The following is a 17576-nucleotide window of genomic DNA, read 5'->3' as shown; positions in this document are numbered from 1 at the left end:
TAAAAATTCGACTGCACTGAAGAGTGGACACTTTAAACAGGAATTTATCGCACCAATCTGGTCCAGAAGGCCCTTCGACAAGTTCCAGATGTTGAACAAGTGTTAGACACTGTTATTGACGAATACTAAGAAGAAACAAACACTAAATTAGTTAAAGATTAACCAATACTTTTGTCTTGATGAATACAAATATGTGTGCTTGTTTCGCGACTTTATTCATAATTAAGACAATTAAATTACATGGAAATTTTGTTTATTTTTTCCTTAAGTTATATCTGTTATAATATATTGTAGATATATTGTATTACTTGTAGATTATAAGTATTTTACCGGAAGTTTTAATAGATATTTTTTTTTTTATTTCTTTTTCTATAAAAAAAGTTTGTATTTTATTAAAAATGGAATAATAAAATTACTTATTATATATCTAATTTTAAAAAATCATTCATACGATATATGATCAATTTGAGATAAAGTGTTTTTAATGAACGTGTGTTGTGTAATATAGTGTATAATTAGTAAGCATTTTAGGTAAGTATAATTTTCAACTTTACAATTTTTCATAGCCTCCCACTTTTTTATGGTTTTACCACCATTTTTGCCCTTCGTTCTCAAATCCTCTGACCACTTGATTTCTGTCCTTGGTCGGTGTACCTTGTGTTTTCAATAAGTGTGGTTGTATAATTTCGAGTATAATTTTTAAAAATTTTTGTCGCAAAAAGTTTCTACATACAACAAAAAGGTAAATCTTATAAGTCTTCTATAAAATTGGTTTAAAATGCCTAAATTTAGTCGATCTGTTTATAGAAAAGCAACTGAAGATTTTAATAAAACAATACAATCTCTTGAAAATGAGTCAGATAGCGCAACTCATGAAAATTGCAATAATTTAGCAACAGGCAGTACTTCTAGTATTCACTCTTATAATGTGCATGTTAGCAATACTGTTTTACTAACTAATTTAACGTTTGATACGGATGATCAGCAAAATCCTGATAATGAATTTGAATCAAATTCGAGTAAATATAATTTTTTTAAGGAAGAGCAGGAATTAGAGTTTGAAAATGGATTAATAAATTGGATTTTAAAATTTGGTATTAAACATAACGCTGTAAATGGTCTGCTTCAATTACTAAAACCAATATTCAAAAATTTGCCTTCTGACAGTAGAACTTTATTAAGAACACCTAGATCTTGCGACATACAAGTTGTTGATCCTGGTAACTATTACCATTTTGGTCTGGAAAACTGTGTAAAAAAAATTGTTTCACGTTCTGGGGGTCTTGAAATAGAAAATAAAATTGAAATTTTAGTTAATATTGACGGTCTACCGATTGCTAATAGTTCTGGAAGTCAATTTTATCCTATTCTTTGTTCGTTATTTGACAATACGAAAATTGTAGAAATAGTAGGAATTTACCATGGGTTACAAAAACCAAAGAATGCCAATGAGCTTATAAACGATTTTGTTAACGAAGCTATTGTTTTAACAAAAAACGGTGTCTTCATTGGAGAGAAAAAATATGATTTTAAAGTTAAAGCAATAATTCTGGATGGTCCAGCAAAAAGTTTTATCACATTTACAAAAGGACATGCAGGTTATAGTTCTTGTTCTAAATGTGATATTCGTGGATATCGAAATGATAAAAATGTGTTCTTTTTAAAAACTGAAAATCTAAATAATCGGACAGACGTTGATTTTAGATTAAAAACAGATAGCGACCACCATATGGGCGTCACTATATTAGAACAAATTCCAAATTTTGATATGGTTAAAGACATTCCTTTAGATTATATGCATCTAATATGTTTAGGAGTAATGAGAAAATTATTAAATTTATGGTGCGGAGCTGCAAAACCTCCAAAAAAATTATGTGGTAGACAAATTATTGCTCTTTCAAACGTTTTGACAGAATATTCGTCTAACATACCAGCAGAGTTTGCAAGAAAGCCACGTTCGATCAGTGAACTTAAACGTTGGAAAGCTACAGAATTTCGTCAATTTCTTTTATATACAGGTCCGGTAAGTTTAAAAATTGTTCTTAATAAAACATCTCATCAGAATGAATTGTTTCAAAATTTTCTGTCGTTACATGTAGCTTCCAGCATTTTAATAAGTAAAACCTATTTTAGAAAACATAAGGAGTATGCGAACGAATTATTAAAGTATTTTGTTCAAACTTTTACAATATTATTTGGAGAACAAATTGTTTCTCACAATGTACATAATTTACTCCATATTGCTGAAGATGCCGAAAGATTTGGTGTACTAGATAACTTCAGTGCATTCAATTTTGAAAGCTACTTATATAAAATAAAAAAAATGATTGTTTCTGGTAATCGTCCACTTGCTCAATTAATACGACGAAAAAAAGAATTAGAAAGCTGTAAGCTCAGCGTTGTAACATGTCTGACAAATAATTACGCATTAAAATTGGAGCACAGTGATGGACCCCTATTACCCACATTGACAAATCCACAGTTTAAAAAAGTTGTATTCAACAATTTTATATTAACTAATTCCAAACCGAACAACTGCTGTCATTTATACAATAATAAGATTATTTTAATAGAAAATTTTGCGTCAAATTTTGAAGGAGACATTGTTATTTTAGGTAAAGAGTTTTTACAAAAAGAAAATTTTTATTCAAATCCATGTAATTCATCGGATATTGGAACTCATTTAGTTAGTAAGCTTGGTCCGTTACAGTTTTGGTCTATTAAAAAGGTAGATTTTAAATATGTGAAGTTGCATTGCAAGGATAAATACGTTGTCCTGCCTTTGCTTCATACTGAAGTCATAGAAACATAGTGAATAAAATCAGATAACAAATAATAATAAATTAATTAATTAGTATTAACAACATACCACATATTACATAAAAAATCAATTTATTTTTACGACTAAGCATACAGCCACATTTAAAGGAAAACAATTGCGGTACTACATATTATATCACCCTATTATTGTACATTGTTTAGGGCTTTTGTCATCATTTAAAACTTTAAAATCTAAGGTAATTTATCAAAACACGTTGATATGATATTTTAAGGGGATATTCATTGTCTGCCTATTATTTCCAGTATGTCTTGGATAATTGTAAAATTTGTCAATGAAAACAATTGCGTGGAAGCAGTCCCAACATTATGGATGAATACGATCAAAGGAACATGTCGTTGGCCTCCCTATCGCAACGACGTTAAGTTGAGAGCGGCAATCAAAAATTGTGAAACGCCAAATGAAGACTGGGCAAATCACAAAGTTGTACCATTTGACAATGGATGTTACGGTAAAATTTATTATATACGTTTGAGGATAATGTAAACATGTTTTTTTTTATTTTTAGACGATTACAATATTGCGATGAGCAAGTCGGACAAGGCATTATATATGTCGGACTTAAATTCCGATCTAGAAGGAACTTCGTCAAACAACACAAATGTTGGAAAAAGAAGTCTCTCGCAACGATTAAATTCTTCTTCGTCAAGTGACGAAGAGGAAATAATCAATAAAAATTTCCCAAATGCTCCACCTCTAAAAAAGGTATGATTTAACTTATTTTGTTAAGAATTGATATTGCTATATTATAACATTTTTAGTTGCCCAAAATACATATATGGAAGACGACATTATCCGTTTGAAGAAGAACCAGAAAAAGGTAAATTTTTAAGAGTAAACTTGTTAATACAATAAAAACAAAAATTGTTTAAGGCTCATGCTGTAGTTGCCAAAAAAAAATTGAAGATATGGCTAATGACATTGCCCAGATAAAAAGTAAGTATGCTAATTTAAATACATAAATTATTACTAACATTTATGAATTTATTTTTTTTAGATTATGTTGACAGCCTAGTAAAAAATATGGCTATTGTGAAGGCTTCACAAATGGAATGCCTCAAAATGTTGGAATTGTCCCATGCAGCTGGTTCTAGTAAATCTTTGGGAACACAACCAGAGGAAATTCAAAAACAACTGACGGAGTTGCCGGCAAAATCAAGCCAAACTCTGGAAGCTTTTGAGTTGCTTTTGGAGGATAGGGAAAAGCTTCTTTCTATTGTAAGTAGAATATTACAAAAACACGATTAGGTAAATAGAATTATATATTTTATTTCAGGCCTTACAGTTCTCTTACGTAGGTGGAGACAGCCTATATGAATTGATAAAAAGAATTATAAGCCGAATTCTGTCCGACCAGTTAGGAAGTAACTACAATATGAAGGGCCGTGGACACAAATTGTCATTAGGCAAGTCAAAAATCTTACAATTAATTATAGGTATGGTGGATGTTTCTAATTATAAGCAAATAATGCAAATATCTTTGGTCTTTTATAATATGTAGCATTCAAAACAACTGACTTTTGAACTGAAATTTTGATAACACCAATGTAATATTTATCATGTACAATTTTTTCTAACAAACATTTTTCAGAATCCACTAAAACATCAGGCAAATTTGGGCAATCAACAGAAAAAGAAATCGAGTCATGTGTAGGGAAATGGCTTAGGCGCTGCACCGAAAGAGTGAATAACCGAAAGAAATGAGTTTTACATTACTTTTTATATAATTATTATTTTACTATACTTTTTTTATATTTTAATGAATGTAATAAATCCATTATATTTAATAAAATTTTATGCAATAAATTTTTCTTTTTAATTACATCCGACTAGCATCCATTGAACATCCCGAAAACGTTGGTACAATAAAATGTAATCACTGGACATCCAATGTACATAAATTATGTGTCCAAAAAACGTTCAATGGAGCACAAACTGGCATCCAGTTAAGATCCAGAAAAGGTTATTCTAATAATGGACATCCAGTAGACGTCCAGAAAATATCCTTCAATGTCCATTCACTTTAATTTGGGGCCCAACTGGCGTCCAAAAAACGTACAGACAAAGTTAATCCAATACTGGACGACAAACGGATGTACATTTATTGTCCAAAAAACATCCGTCATTGCCTATGGACATCCATTCGATGTCCAAATTGAATGTACAGTCGGTGTCCAACAAACGTCCAGAAAAAGTCAGTCTTAATATGGACGTCCATTGGCCTTTTATTGGATGTTATTCCTATATCCAAAACACATCCGTCGACGTCTTTTTACATCCAATTGAAGTCCAGATGTCATCCAGAAAAAGTACAGAAGAGGACAGTCCAATAGTGTATATCCAATGGACATCCAACTTGGCGCAAACTGGATGGATTATGGACTTTAAAGACCAATTTTGGTCAGAAAAGGGACATCCATTGGATGTTCATATATCCAGGCACGATTTAAAAATGTACATCCATTGTACGTCCCCGTGCTACATGGGGTGCTTTCGGGACACAATTCTGCGTGCTTGATTGAAGTCTCTTGATCATATCCCAGACATTCCGGCCAACCTTCACGTTTCTCCCTCCAATAATCATCTGGACTGATTTCGTTGTTGTGCGAGCTTTCTTCGACGTACCTTTGGCTCGAGCCATTTTCTATTAAATAAAACGATTATTCACAATAATGCAACAAATGTGAACGTTACTTTCTTGTTGATGTTTCTTCTCGAATTTAAACTACTATGCTAGGGAGATGTAGAGACTTGTGTTGGTAGTCTTGCAGACAAAGAGAGATGCAGTTCTGAACAATAATATGGAAGAAAAAGATGGAGATAATGCTATAAGGCTGTGAGAGAAGGGAATATGGTTATGTTATGTCGCCCTTGCAATGATCTAATAATTTACTACTAGATGCACCCTAAGCCCGTGTTGCTAGCGTGGAAGCGTCCTCAACACTAGAGAGAGAAAGTCTATTTAGGAATTTCATAAGTGAGACAAAGATAGGTAGAGAAAATGTCACGTGATATCAGGAGACGTCATTTTTCTTAGAAACCATAAACAAAAGTGCACACAAGCCTGTCTTTGGTGACGACTGGCAACTGATTGACTCTAGCGTTTTAAGGTTATGTGTCAAATTCAAATTCGATTTGTAGTAGTTTTATTAAATATAATTTAGAAGATATTAATTTTCTGGATTCAGAAATGTGTAATATGTTCTACTTTTACAAAAAATATTAAAAAAAAATATCAAAAATGAAAAAAATTAAGCAATAAAAGTTAATAAAATCTAGGTGCGTGGTGTCAAATAACACAATATCGTTATTGTAACTACTATACAGGCCCCCTCAGAACACAACACATTTTTAATGCTTTTTAGCCTGGTTTTCAACGAAACTTTTAAAAAAATAAAATTTTTAAAAAATTTGCCCGGTTTTTCGAACTCACGCTTTTCTAAAAAAGTCAAAATTTTAAGAAATACATATATCCCGTTTTATCAAACGTGAATACAGTTTCGTACAAACAAATTTCCCTTTTAAAAAACATTTAAAATTAGGAATTTTACCTTGTTTTCAACGATTTCACCCTGTTTTGAATTTTGTACTAGTAGGCCTGCTCAGAACACAATACGTTTTAATTATTTTAGCCTGGTTTTCAAAGTAACTTGTGAAAAGATAAAAATTTTAAAGAATTTGCCCGGTTTTTCGAACTCACCCTTTTTTAAAAAAGTCAAAATTTTAAGAAATATAGCCTGTTTTATCAAACGTGAATACGGTTTCGGCCAAGAAAAAGTTACCATTTAAAAACACTTAAAATTCGTCTTTTGTTCTGTTTTTCTGTTGGGCTACTTCAGAACAAAAATGAATACTATTTCGGCCTCACAAATTCGGTCAAGAAAATTCACCGTTTAAAAACACTTAAAATATGCGAAAATCTCTTTTCATTAGATGGGTAATAATAATAATTTTTTTCAAATTCGATAATTTTGACGAACGTATCCGATAATGGCTCCGATGAAGTCTGGCAACCATAATAATCTGGCAACGCTGTAGGCAACCCAAAATACGCATGCGCGGCACATGAAAATTTATTATGTTATTATATTTTAAAGAAACAGCTGCGGCGAGGGTGGGATATCTGGTGACGAAACTCGTATCGTTTTTAAATGGGACGCACATTGTACCAAACACTTTTGACAAGAATGACAAATGTAAGGGACCGTTTCGAGGGTTTGCTGGTAGATGGCGCAATGGAAATTTTATAATTTCGCTCTTGATGCAATAATAATTTACCGAGTAATTTACCAATAAAACACACCCTAATTTCTTTGAATTTCTATAACAGAAAACGAATTTTAAACAGTTGTTATTCGTAATTTGCATTTGACGGACTAAATTTTGCTCGTGATCAATCACAAAATCCCTAGAAGCAGAATCACCCTAAAAGAAAGAAAAAAAAAGTGGCTCAAGGAATATATTTTATTACTATATCAATTTGTAATTTATAAGGTAATTGATTAATCAAAAGTCCAAAAAAAATTATTATTAATTTTTATTCATCATTATTTTAGATTTGAAATTTTTAGAGCCACCTTACCTTACAGATACTGTTCAAAACGGTCCCCTTCTTCCATGGCCTACTAATCCGTAGACAAAAAAACGCGAAGTTTTTCCACCAGATCTCCCACCCCCGCTGCGGCCATACGCGATACGGCATTCATTTCCGCCATTGGTAACCTTGTAGAATCGCTTGCCCATTTAGTCGAGGGTATACCACCAGCAATACCACCAATGCCAATCTGGCAACGCCGCACCATTAAATGACAGAAATTAGAGACCTGCGCGGTAGGCGGTTAAATGGGCGAGCGATTCTGCAAGATTACCCCGCCATTTCTGCGATTAGCGGCCAGTAATCATTTGTGTCATTATTCGTGTTACAAATTTCAGTTCATTAATAAATAGACTTTATAATAAACCTCCGTATAAACTTATTGACATCACGAAAACCTCCCTACGTCGTTGTTCGGTTCAAGGACCACAAAAAATGGTAAATTTTTACATCATTATCTAATTTATTATAATTAAAAATTATTATGTCCCACCAGGAGAGTAATAATAATAATAATGTTTATTGGTGTTATAAATACATTGTATTTTTACACACGTCAATTTGGGTTTCTATTTAATTACAGATATCGTCGAACTTATTTTTAATAAATTCCTCAATTGAGTAGAATGATTTGCTAATCACGTATTTTTTTAGTTGTTTTAAAACAGTTTGATACTGTTGACATCTAAATGCATGTGGCAGAGCGTTATAGAATTTTATGCAATAATAGTTATTTCCACATCTGGATCTAGTAAGTCTCAAATTTTCAATATTCACATCACTTCGCCTTGTATTGTAACTATGAAAGGATTTTAATTTTTTAAATTGTTCTTTATTGTGAAAAAAATATTTTAATGTTTCTAGTATAAATATACATGGTACTGTTAAAATTTGTTGTTCTTGGAAGAGTTTTTTACAGTCTGCTCGATATTGTATTTTTCCTATAACTCTTAACGCTCGGCGTTGTAATTTAAATATCCTTTTGGCATCCGGTGAGTGTCCCCATATAATGATACAATATTGAATGTGTGATTGAAAAAGGGCAAAGTAAGCTGTTTTTAGGGTTTCTATAGAAACAACCTTAGAGAGATGGCGTAGCATGTATATTGTTTTACACAGTTTGTTTGCGATCATCTCAACATGTTTGTGCCATCTTTAAGATGGTTCCACACAAACACCTAAAAATTTGACAAATTCGGAGTTATTGTTTGTTCGCTGCGATCTATTTAAGGTGAAAACCATACTAACTGTTTTATCTGTATTTAGGTGTAATTTATTTGTTACCAGCCATTGTTGAGCTTTAGAGTAGAATTGCTTAATGTTAGAGTCTAATTTTTCTAGGGATTTTTCTGAGCTACCTATGTTAGTATCATCTGCATAAAGGAGAAAGTCGGCTTCCGGAATATAGCTTGGTAAATCGTTAATGTAAATTAGAAATAGTATTGGGCCTAATATTGACCCTTGTGGGACACCATGGCTCAGTTTCAGCGTGTCTGAAATTTGATCATTAAATTTAACCTTTTGGGATCTATTGCTTAAATAAGAATTGATCAGAATTTGTACTAAACTTATAGTAATCAAGTTTTTTTAAAAGTATGGAGTGGGACACAGTGTCGAAAGCTTTAGATAAATCTAAAAACATTGCTTTATAATAATTATTGTTTTCTAGACTTGTAACTAAATTATTTACCAAGGCAACTATTGCATCGGATGTGGATGTACCATGTCTAAACCCGAACTGACTTTTTGAAAACAGGTTGTTTACTTCAAAGTACTCAACAATTTGCGACATCAACAGTTTTTCGTAAATTTTTGAGATTATTGGCAGTAGTGAAATAGGGTGAAAATTGTTGCAGTCATCGGGATCATTTTTTTTATGAACTGGTATTATTACCGACTGTTTTAAACAGTCAGGAAAGTTATTATCAGAAATGCAGAGGTTGATTAGTTTTGTTATAGGCAGAATAATCGTGTTTTTAATTTTTTTTATTAAGTCTGTATTTACTCCATAAATGTCTTTACTTTCAGAATTTTTTAGATTATTTATACAGTTTCTGACTTGGTTGTATGTTACTTCTTTGAAAGCAAAACTACTAGTAATGGTTTTCTTCTTACTTGGGTCGATTATGTCAACTGCATCAAAGTTTGATTGTGGTAATTTGCTGCATAAATTTTCAGCAATACTAATAGAGTAGTAACGTCGAGACTGTAGCGTCCTTATCGGAAGAAAATAGGAAAATCATTGTACTAGAACGTCAGCTACTGGAGCACAAGCATAAAGCGCCCCATTCACTAAGCGTTTTGTATGAGCGACATGCATGTACATACATGTATGTCATACAAGTTTTGATCCTACACTCTAGGATTTGATAGCATACAAGTATTTCTCAAACATGTTGATACATACATAACGTTGAATGTGTGATCGATACATGTTTTTTCATTTCACAGACAAGTTTGCACATACAGAATTTCAACAAGATAAAAAATATAGTCCCTACACGATACAAACATGTGTGACGATCTGGATGTCGAAAGTACTTGTGCCGCTATTGTAATTGTCAAATTATTATATGGAAAAAAGCACAAAATTTTTTCTAAAGATTATAAACACTATTTGATGATGTCAAGAAACAATTGTACAGTGCTATATAAACAAAAAGTTTGACTATATATTAAAAAAAGAAAAAAAATATCAAAATTATTTGAGAATATTTACTGCAAAACGCTTATTAATAACCATAGTAAGATCTTTCTTCAAAATCATACAAATTTCACGACTTTTTTTTAAGTTTTTCTTTACGCATACCGCAAAATATCAAACACGTTTGACATACTCACATTTGTATGCGCATACAGTGTTCACAGACAAAACTTGCTCACACACAGTCTTTTTACTAAGTTTTGTATGCGCAAACAGTGTGCCATCATACAAAAGTTGATCTGTGTGTGACCAATTCTTGTATGTCATACTTGTTTCCGGAAGTAGAAATGTCTTTGACCAAATTTACCCCATAAGGAATTTAAACAGATTTTTGCAACAGCTCTCTTTCCAGGATTATTTTCTATTTTACCCAATTCAATACCTAGATTTTTTTTTACGGCTTTTCTATATTCTTCTTCTGATTCAAAATCATTTCTCCATTCACTTGTCTCTAACTTTATTTTCATAAATGCTTTTACATATCCTTTAAACAAATAACTCGATTTTTGTTCAAAATGCCAAACTTCATTAATAGTTATTATTTTGTATCCTTTTTCAATTGCTTTTTTTACTTCGTTTGTACACCAGGTTCCTCTGACAATTCTTTGAGATTCCGTATGAGTACATTTATCTTTTTGATTATTTAATTTTGCACACAATTGACATAATGGAAATGTTAGTTTTTCATCGCCAGATTTCCTTTTATTTTTAACAGGTAAAACAGGGTGATACAAACCTCTTGGTGGTAAAATTGCACATTTTATTAAACCATACCATTTTGAATTATATGTAGGAGGTTTGAATATTTTAGTAGGATGTCCAACTGGATAATCATCATAACATTGTACTGTTGGATATAAACTACAAATATCTATATATTTCATTTTCTTTCCATTAACTTTTAGTTTTGTAGCATTAGTTCTTCCTCCGAAGAACGCATTTCTAGGATTAAGTTCTTTAATTTCTTTATATTTGCTTTTAATTTGTTTCATTTCTTCTTTATATTCTTTAGATTTAATCCAATTGCATTCCCACATTTCTATTAAATTATAGGCAGCTTTTTTTATTTGCTCGCTTCTTTCTATTGTTTGTTCATAAAAATCTTCCATAGTTGTTTTATTCTTATTATTAATAAAATCTGAACTATAACATTCTGTACAACCATGTCAAAAATTGATAGACTGTATTAGTTTTTTCATCAAAGCCATCAACTTTTGATCCACATATTCTCACTTCACCATCGTTTAATGCATGTTTTATATTTGGATTATGAAAACTATTCAACCAAGAAATTGATTGTTGAGAATATTGATCTTTTTTTAGATTATCAACAACCGCAATTGTATCTTTCTTAATATATTTCGATCTATATATAGCCATACAAACACCTGCAATTGTAATGTATCTAAAAGGATCTATGTTAGCTATTTCTAGAAATTGTTTTCTTAATTCAAGACATCCTCTTCTTAATATATCCACATCAGAATTACAATAATCATAAAGTTCATTTTTAAAATCAAATAAATAATTTTCTTTTTTTTTTGTTTATGTATTTTTCCAATATAGTTCTGATTTTCTGTTGTATTGAAAAAATGTGAAAAATAACCTTTTTTAAGTTCGTTTAGGCCGAATGTTTTGGGGAAGTTTTTTAAAGGTCCTTGAACAAAATTACTACTATCAATAATTCTTAAATTAATTGATTTTATTTCCATTAACATTATTTTAGATCCATTATATATGTAGAAAGGTTTAATACCGTTTTCAACGCAATATTTTAGAATAAAGTAAGAATCATAACCTTTTCCATAATGTGCAATAGCTGTGTGTCCTTTATGATCTCTAGAAACTAACCATTTACAGAAATCTTGGTTGGTTTTACAAGAATCAACATTACCGTAAAAATCGTGAGCTATAACTAAATTAGGTACGTGTTTGCCCGTTTCTTGCATCGCCTCATAATCAAAGAATAAATATTTTTGTGTGTAAGAACATTTAGTTGTATTAAATGAACATCCGCAATTAAGACATTGATAACCGTTTTCGTTCTTTGTCTTCGACTCCGGGATCTTTAAATCCCCTCGTGAACCTTTGGTGAACTCTGGGCTGGCCCTGCCAGTCTTTCTTGGTATTTTAACACAATTTTTACATTCTTTACATTGATAAATGTGATATTTTACTCTTTTGTTTGTTTTATCAGGAAAAGTTACTGTACAACCTTTTCTATCACAATTTTTACAACCTTTTATTTTGTATTCTTTACCACCGTCTTTTATTTTTGTTTGACAGATTCCACCTTTTTGCCGCTTCCATTGCATATAACATTTATGTTTACGTATTTCAACCTCTTTATAACAATTTCTACATTTTTCGCAGCCACATTTGTGTTCTTTACTACCCTCTTCTATCATTTTGTTACCTTTTTTTATCATTTTATTACCTCTTTCAACGATTTTATTACATTTTTGGATCATTTTCGGTTTTGTACAAGTATCTCCCCAGAGAGGAAGGATGTTATTTACTTCTTCAGTCAATCTATTTCCTTCTTCAATCATTTTTTTACCTTCGTCAACCATTTTATCACCTCTTTTGAGTATTTTATTACACTTTAAGCATTTATGAAATCTTTCACAAACTTCAGAATGATTTTCTAAACATTTTTGATTAAAAAAGTATCTATTGCATTTTTCGCAATATATTCTTTTAGCAGAGTCTTCTTTGTGATTAGATTTGAAACACATTATGCATATTTTATCCTTTGTTTTGCATTTATGTTTATCTTTGTTTTGATATGGTTTATCACATTTTTTACAATAATAAGATTGACCATAGAATGCTGTCATACTACCAATTGTATCAAAATGGTTTCCATTTTTATATAAATATATTTTTATATCTTTTTCAGGCCCCGAATATATTATGGAATTAAAGCATTCCGCTGCTACGACTTTTATTTGAATATTTAATACTTTTTCTATATTTGCAATATCATCTAAGGTAAAATAATTCGCTTCGCTCATGAGCGGTTCGCCTGAATTATTATTATAATTTCCAAGCTGATTACATAGCTCTTGAGCTAAAGTTGATTGTAAATTTCTCCCCATTCTTATATATTTTAATTCATTATCATTATATTCTTTGCCTAGTATAATGTTTGTATGATAAGTTAATCCAACAATAGCAGCTCTTGGACAACATAATCTATCTTTATTTTTAATTTGTGTTATACTTTTCTTTGTTCGTGAGTCTTGTGTTATATTTAACAATCTTTTAGCGTTAGTAGCACCTCTAGGCATATTAACAACTTCTACATGAAATGTACAACCATATATATCTAAATCTTGATTTGAAGTTAAGATACTTTGAATTTTGTTTAATAAATTATCAATTTCAGAAGTTCTTGATAACCCTGTGGAAATTGGGGACCAAAGATGATTGTGATTAACTACTATATTTAATAAGTCTCCTTCTTTGAAATTTGTTTTCTCTTTTACTATTTCAATCATTTCATTTAAACCCTCTCTAATGGCAGTAAGTTTTTTCATAATTATGTCTGAAAGATCAGACTCGAATGATTCTTCCTCTTTCAATAATATAACTTTATAGTAAACTTTATGTTTCTTCCATTTTTTGCTGTATTCAGCTTTTGTTTCTATTATTTTAATTTTAGGTTTTTTTGAAAACTCTATAAAATAACTATCTTCGAATGCAAAAGATTGCTCACCAATTTTTTGTAATAATTCTGCCTTTTTCATTTTTGAGTAACCTTTAATATTTCTTTCTTTAGCAATTTTTCTTAGTTCCTTCAACGTTTTATTTTGAGTCGATTTCTCTAATATTTCCTTCAATATTTCTTCTAAATTTGGCAATTCAATTTCATTAACAATTCTGTTTATATTATCATTGTTTACAATATCTGAAATTTGTTTCAATAGATCTATTTGTTTACTATTTCTCTTTATCTTTAAGTTTAGTTTGGTAGCAATTGATTTTAATTTTTTAATACTAACCCTGCTTAATTTTCTATGCCAATCTCCAGCATCCGACTCTTCTTTTAGAATTAGCCGTATAAGAACTGATTTAGTCTTTGTGTTATATTTTGAATAGTTCTTTAAGCTCTGTTTTTTTGCAATAGATTTTAATTTTAATTTTTAATTTTTTTAAGCTTAGCTTATTTAGTACAGATTCATTATTTGACGGTAGTGGTAAAAAATATTTATCCATCCAAGACAATTTATGAGTTGAAGATGAACTAGAAGACGATTCTGGTTCGACATCTTTATTAATTTGTTCAATTATTTCACCCACTTTTTTTAAATCCCCTTTAGTAAGTTTTACAATTTCCTCAAGACTCATTTTAAGAAGTTGATCTTTCTGTATTTCCATTTATAAGAAAAAAGTTTTTGCAAAATATTTTTTTCAAAACTCTTAAACTTTATCAATGATTATAATATGTTAGTAAGATATGTTTTGGATAGTATTGCTTTCCTACTAATTTACCGCACTTGCATAATATTTTTTTACCTCTATATTGTTTATTCCAACATATGTTACACAAAGTTGAATAACCACCTTTGCTTTTTTTATTTGGATAAAAATTGTCTAAATCTTTTTCAGTATTGCAGTTTTTACAAACTTTTTTATCCATTTATTAGGAAGATATTATTTCATAATAAATGACTCATAATACCAAAAGGGAACAGTCAGCTAAACAAAAGATAAACATAATAATTAAAAAAGATTACACATTAACAGAGTCTAGTATTCCGTCGGTGAAGAATTTAAATAATATGCGATCAAGACAATTAGCATTAAATTTTTTAGCACAAAAAGGAGACCCTACTTCTAAAAATATTACCTTAAAAGAGTTTGCCAACTTCAAATTTTGGTTTTTTATTTGTTAATGTAATCATATATACGGTTTCTAACAATTTTCTTTCATTTCCTTTATTTACATCTTTTGGTTTCATTTTAATAGTAGTATGATAAGAATTGTTATAAGATTTTATAATTTTTGGAAGTGGTGAAATCCAATCAAAACTGTCATATAATATTGGCTTGAATTTATTTCTTAAAGTACGGTTGAACCTCTCAACAAAGAAAGCTTTATTTTTTGTTCCTGTACTGTAAAGATTGATATTGTATTTATTTAAAACGATCCTCATATCTTTATTATAAAACTCTTTTCCTTTATCAGCATGTACATTTTTTGGTGGATTGTGTTTATCTTTAATCGCTTGTTGTATGATTTTTACAAATGCATTAGCTACTTCTAATCCTGATTTAGTTTTTAAAGGTTCTACCCATACAAATTTAGAAAAGGTGTCTTCAGCAACTAGAATATAGATAAATCCCTTGTTAATCTTTTTAAATTTATTAAAATCATTTGTCTTAGGCTTTGCCTCTTTTGTTCTTAAATTATAACTTGGATCTTCTGATTTACCTTTTGGTCTATAGAAAACATAAATATCTATTTGCCAAGTATCATCAATACCTTTGTGTTGGAATGCTCGTGTTTCATAGTTTTTCCTAGCAGGTTTAAATAATTCAATAATTAAAATATCTTCAGGTGATTTTGAAAAATTATTTTTTACTGATTGACAATTTCTGCAAGTTGATATTCTTCTCCACCGTTTATATTTTACAATAAATTCCCTTCGGTCATGAGCGCTTCGCACGAATTCTGGTTCTCCAGTGGATTTAGTTTTCGTTTTGCATATTTTACAATAATCCATTTATTTGATTCTAATTCATGAGCGTCCCTGAAAGGGACCACGGCTCCGCAGGCCGAGTCTTTTATATGTACTTTTCTTTTTACCGCATGCAAGACATACTGATGAGTATTAATTCTTACCCATTTTATCTTCCTTAACAATTATATTTTTGTTACCTGTGTTTGTTTTACATTTAACACAATAAGTATTCATTTATAATTATGAAAATTATAAAGAGTTTAAAAATGTTTTCAAAAGTTCTTTCCGAGGTTCTTTCATTTCTTTATAAGGTAATTTTGTTAATAATATAATAGCAATTTTTCGTAAAATTTCAACTTCTTCATATTCTGTCAGAGTAAGTTGAATTTCTTCACCATTTACTATACAACAGACAGTAGAGATACCATTTTCATTTAAATTGATTACTATATTGTTTTTCATTTATATATATTTTATTTTGTAAATAATTCAGGCGAAGCCTTCATGAGCGTCCACACAGTGGACTAGTGCGTAGCATGCGAAGCGATTGTGCGCAGGTCAAAGGCGTTATACAGAAAACTTGACTAACATAAAAGAAAATTGGAATACTTAATAGATAAGGTTTATTATGGTTATAACCACCGAGATTTTCATCCGTGTTTACTTTTTCTTTTTTTATCATAAAAGATAAAAGATCAGATTCTCTAACAATAAATGGTTTAGAAACATCTATTGTTCCTTTATTATTACTGATATTCAAATCTTTCAAATTAGCCGTTGAGTAGAATTTTACAACTTCCACATCCATTGGCAATCTAATAAATCTAATAATTCACCATCAAAATAAAGGAAAAGCACAGTAACAGTCTTTTGTCCATCAACTTCTTTAATAAAACGAATTTTTCCTACAAACTGTAAAAATGAATAATGTCCATAATTGGTTAAGGTATCATCTAGTTGTCCTTTATTGACAACATCATTCTTATCAATTGCATTAGCTGTTTTAACTAATCTTCTATTACCAATATCAATATATCTTCTTGTAGCGGTTAGATTCAATGAATCTATTGTAATCATATTACTGAGTTCCGGTTTAACAATTTTTAAAACGCTTTCTGAATCATCTTTTTTTATCATATTATCCATCTCTGGTTTAACAATTTTTAAAATACTTTGAGAATCATCTTTTTTAATCATATTATCGTTGAGTTTATCCACAGCAGCATGCAAAGCGTCCATTTCATGGACTAGTGCTTCGCGCGCACTATTCCACTTTGTGGACGCTGACGTTAAATATTGTAAATTAACAGCATCGCCAGGATTTTTTAGTTGCTTTACATTAACTAATTTGTGTCCTGAAATATCATAATCACCATTTTCTGTTAGATTAAATCCTATACCAGGTGGCCCTCTTGTTGATTTACCTCCTTTTTTCCTATTCTTTCTAAGAACGTATTCAGATGTCATTTATGGGCGTAAAATTCTTCCTATATTTCATTTCAGGGGTTTTAAAATCAACAGTTAAGCAATCAAAACTTTTGATGTTATTTTCATAATATTCCCTAAGTTTCTTATCCAATCCCTTTTCTCTAAATATTAAACTTATATCATTACCATCACAGGAAGGAAATATTGAAATATAATTACATTGTAAACGAATTGATTTTGGTACTCTATACCAATCCTGCGTTAGATAAATCATTGAAGCATTCATTTTTCTTCCGCGTATAGCTAAATCTATCTGTTTCT

General features: G+C 30.3%; 1 protein-coding gene and 1 pseudogene across 1 annotated transcript; both read right to left on the bottom strand.

Annotated features, from left to right (window-relative positions):
• Positions 1-11682: 11682 nt before the first annotated feature.
• LOC148166050 (uncharacterized) lies at positions 11683-14520 on the bottom strand. The gene is given in 4 exon segments (XM_088049459.1): positions 11683-11705; positions 11744-12580; positions 12647-14291; positions 14293-14520. Coding segments are annotated over 4 exon segments (2733 nt in total).
• Positions 14521-16076: 1556 nt separating this feature from the next.
• On the bottom strand, positions 16077-17294 carry LOC148166049 (uncharacterized; annotated as a pseudogene).
• Positions 17295-17576: the final 282 nt, after the last annotated feature.

The sequence above is a fragment of the Gnatocerus cornutus genome, unplaced genomic scaffold (assembly GCF_029298725.1).
Source record: "Gnatocerus cornutus isolate USDA-ARS CGAHR unplaced genomic scaffold, icGnaCorn1.1 ctg00000033.1, whole genome shotgun sequence".
NCBI lineage: Eukaryota > Metazoa > Arthropoda > Insecta > Coleoptera > Tenebrionidae > Gnatocerus > Gnatocerus cornutus.
This window is presented reverse-complemented; position numbering and strand designations above follow the sequence as displayed.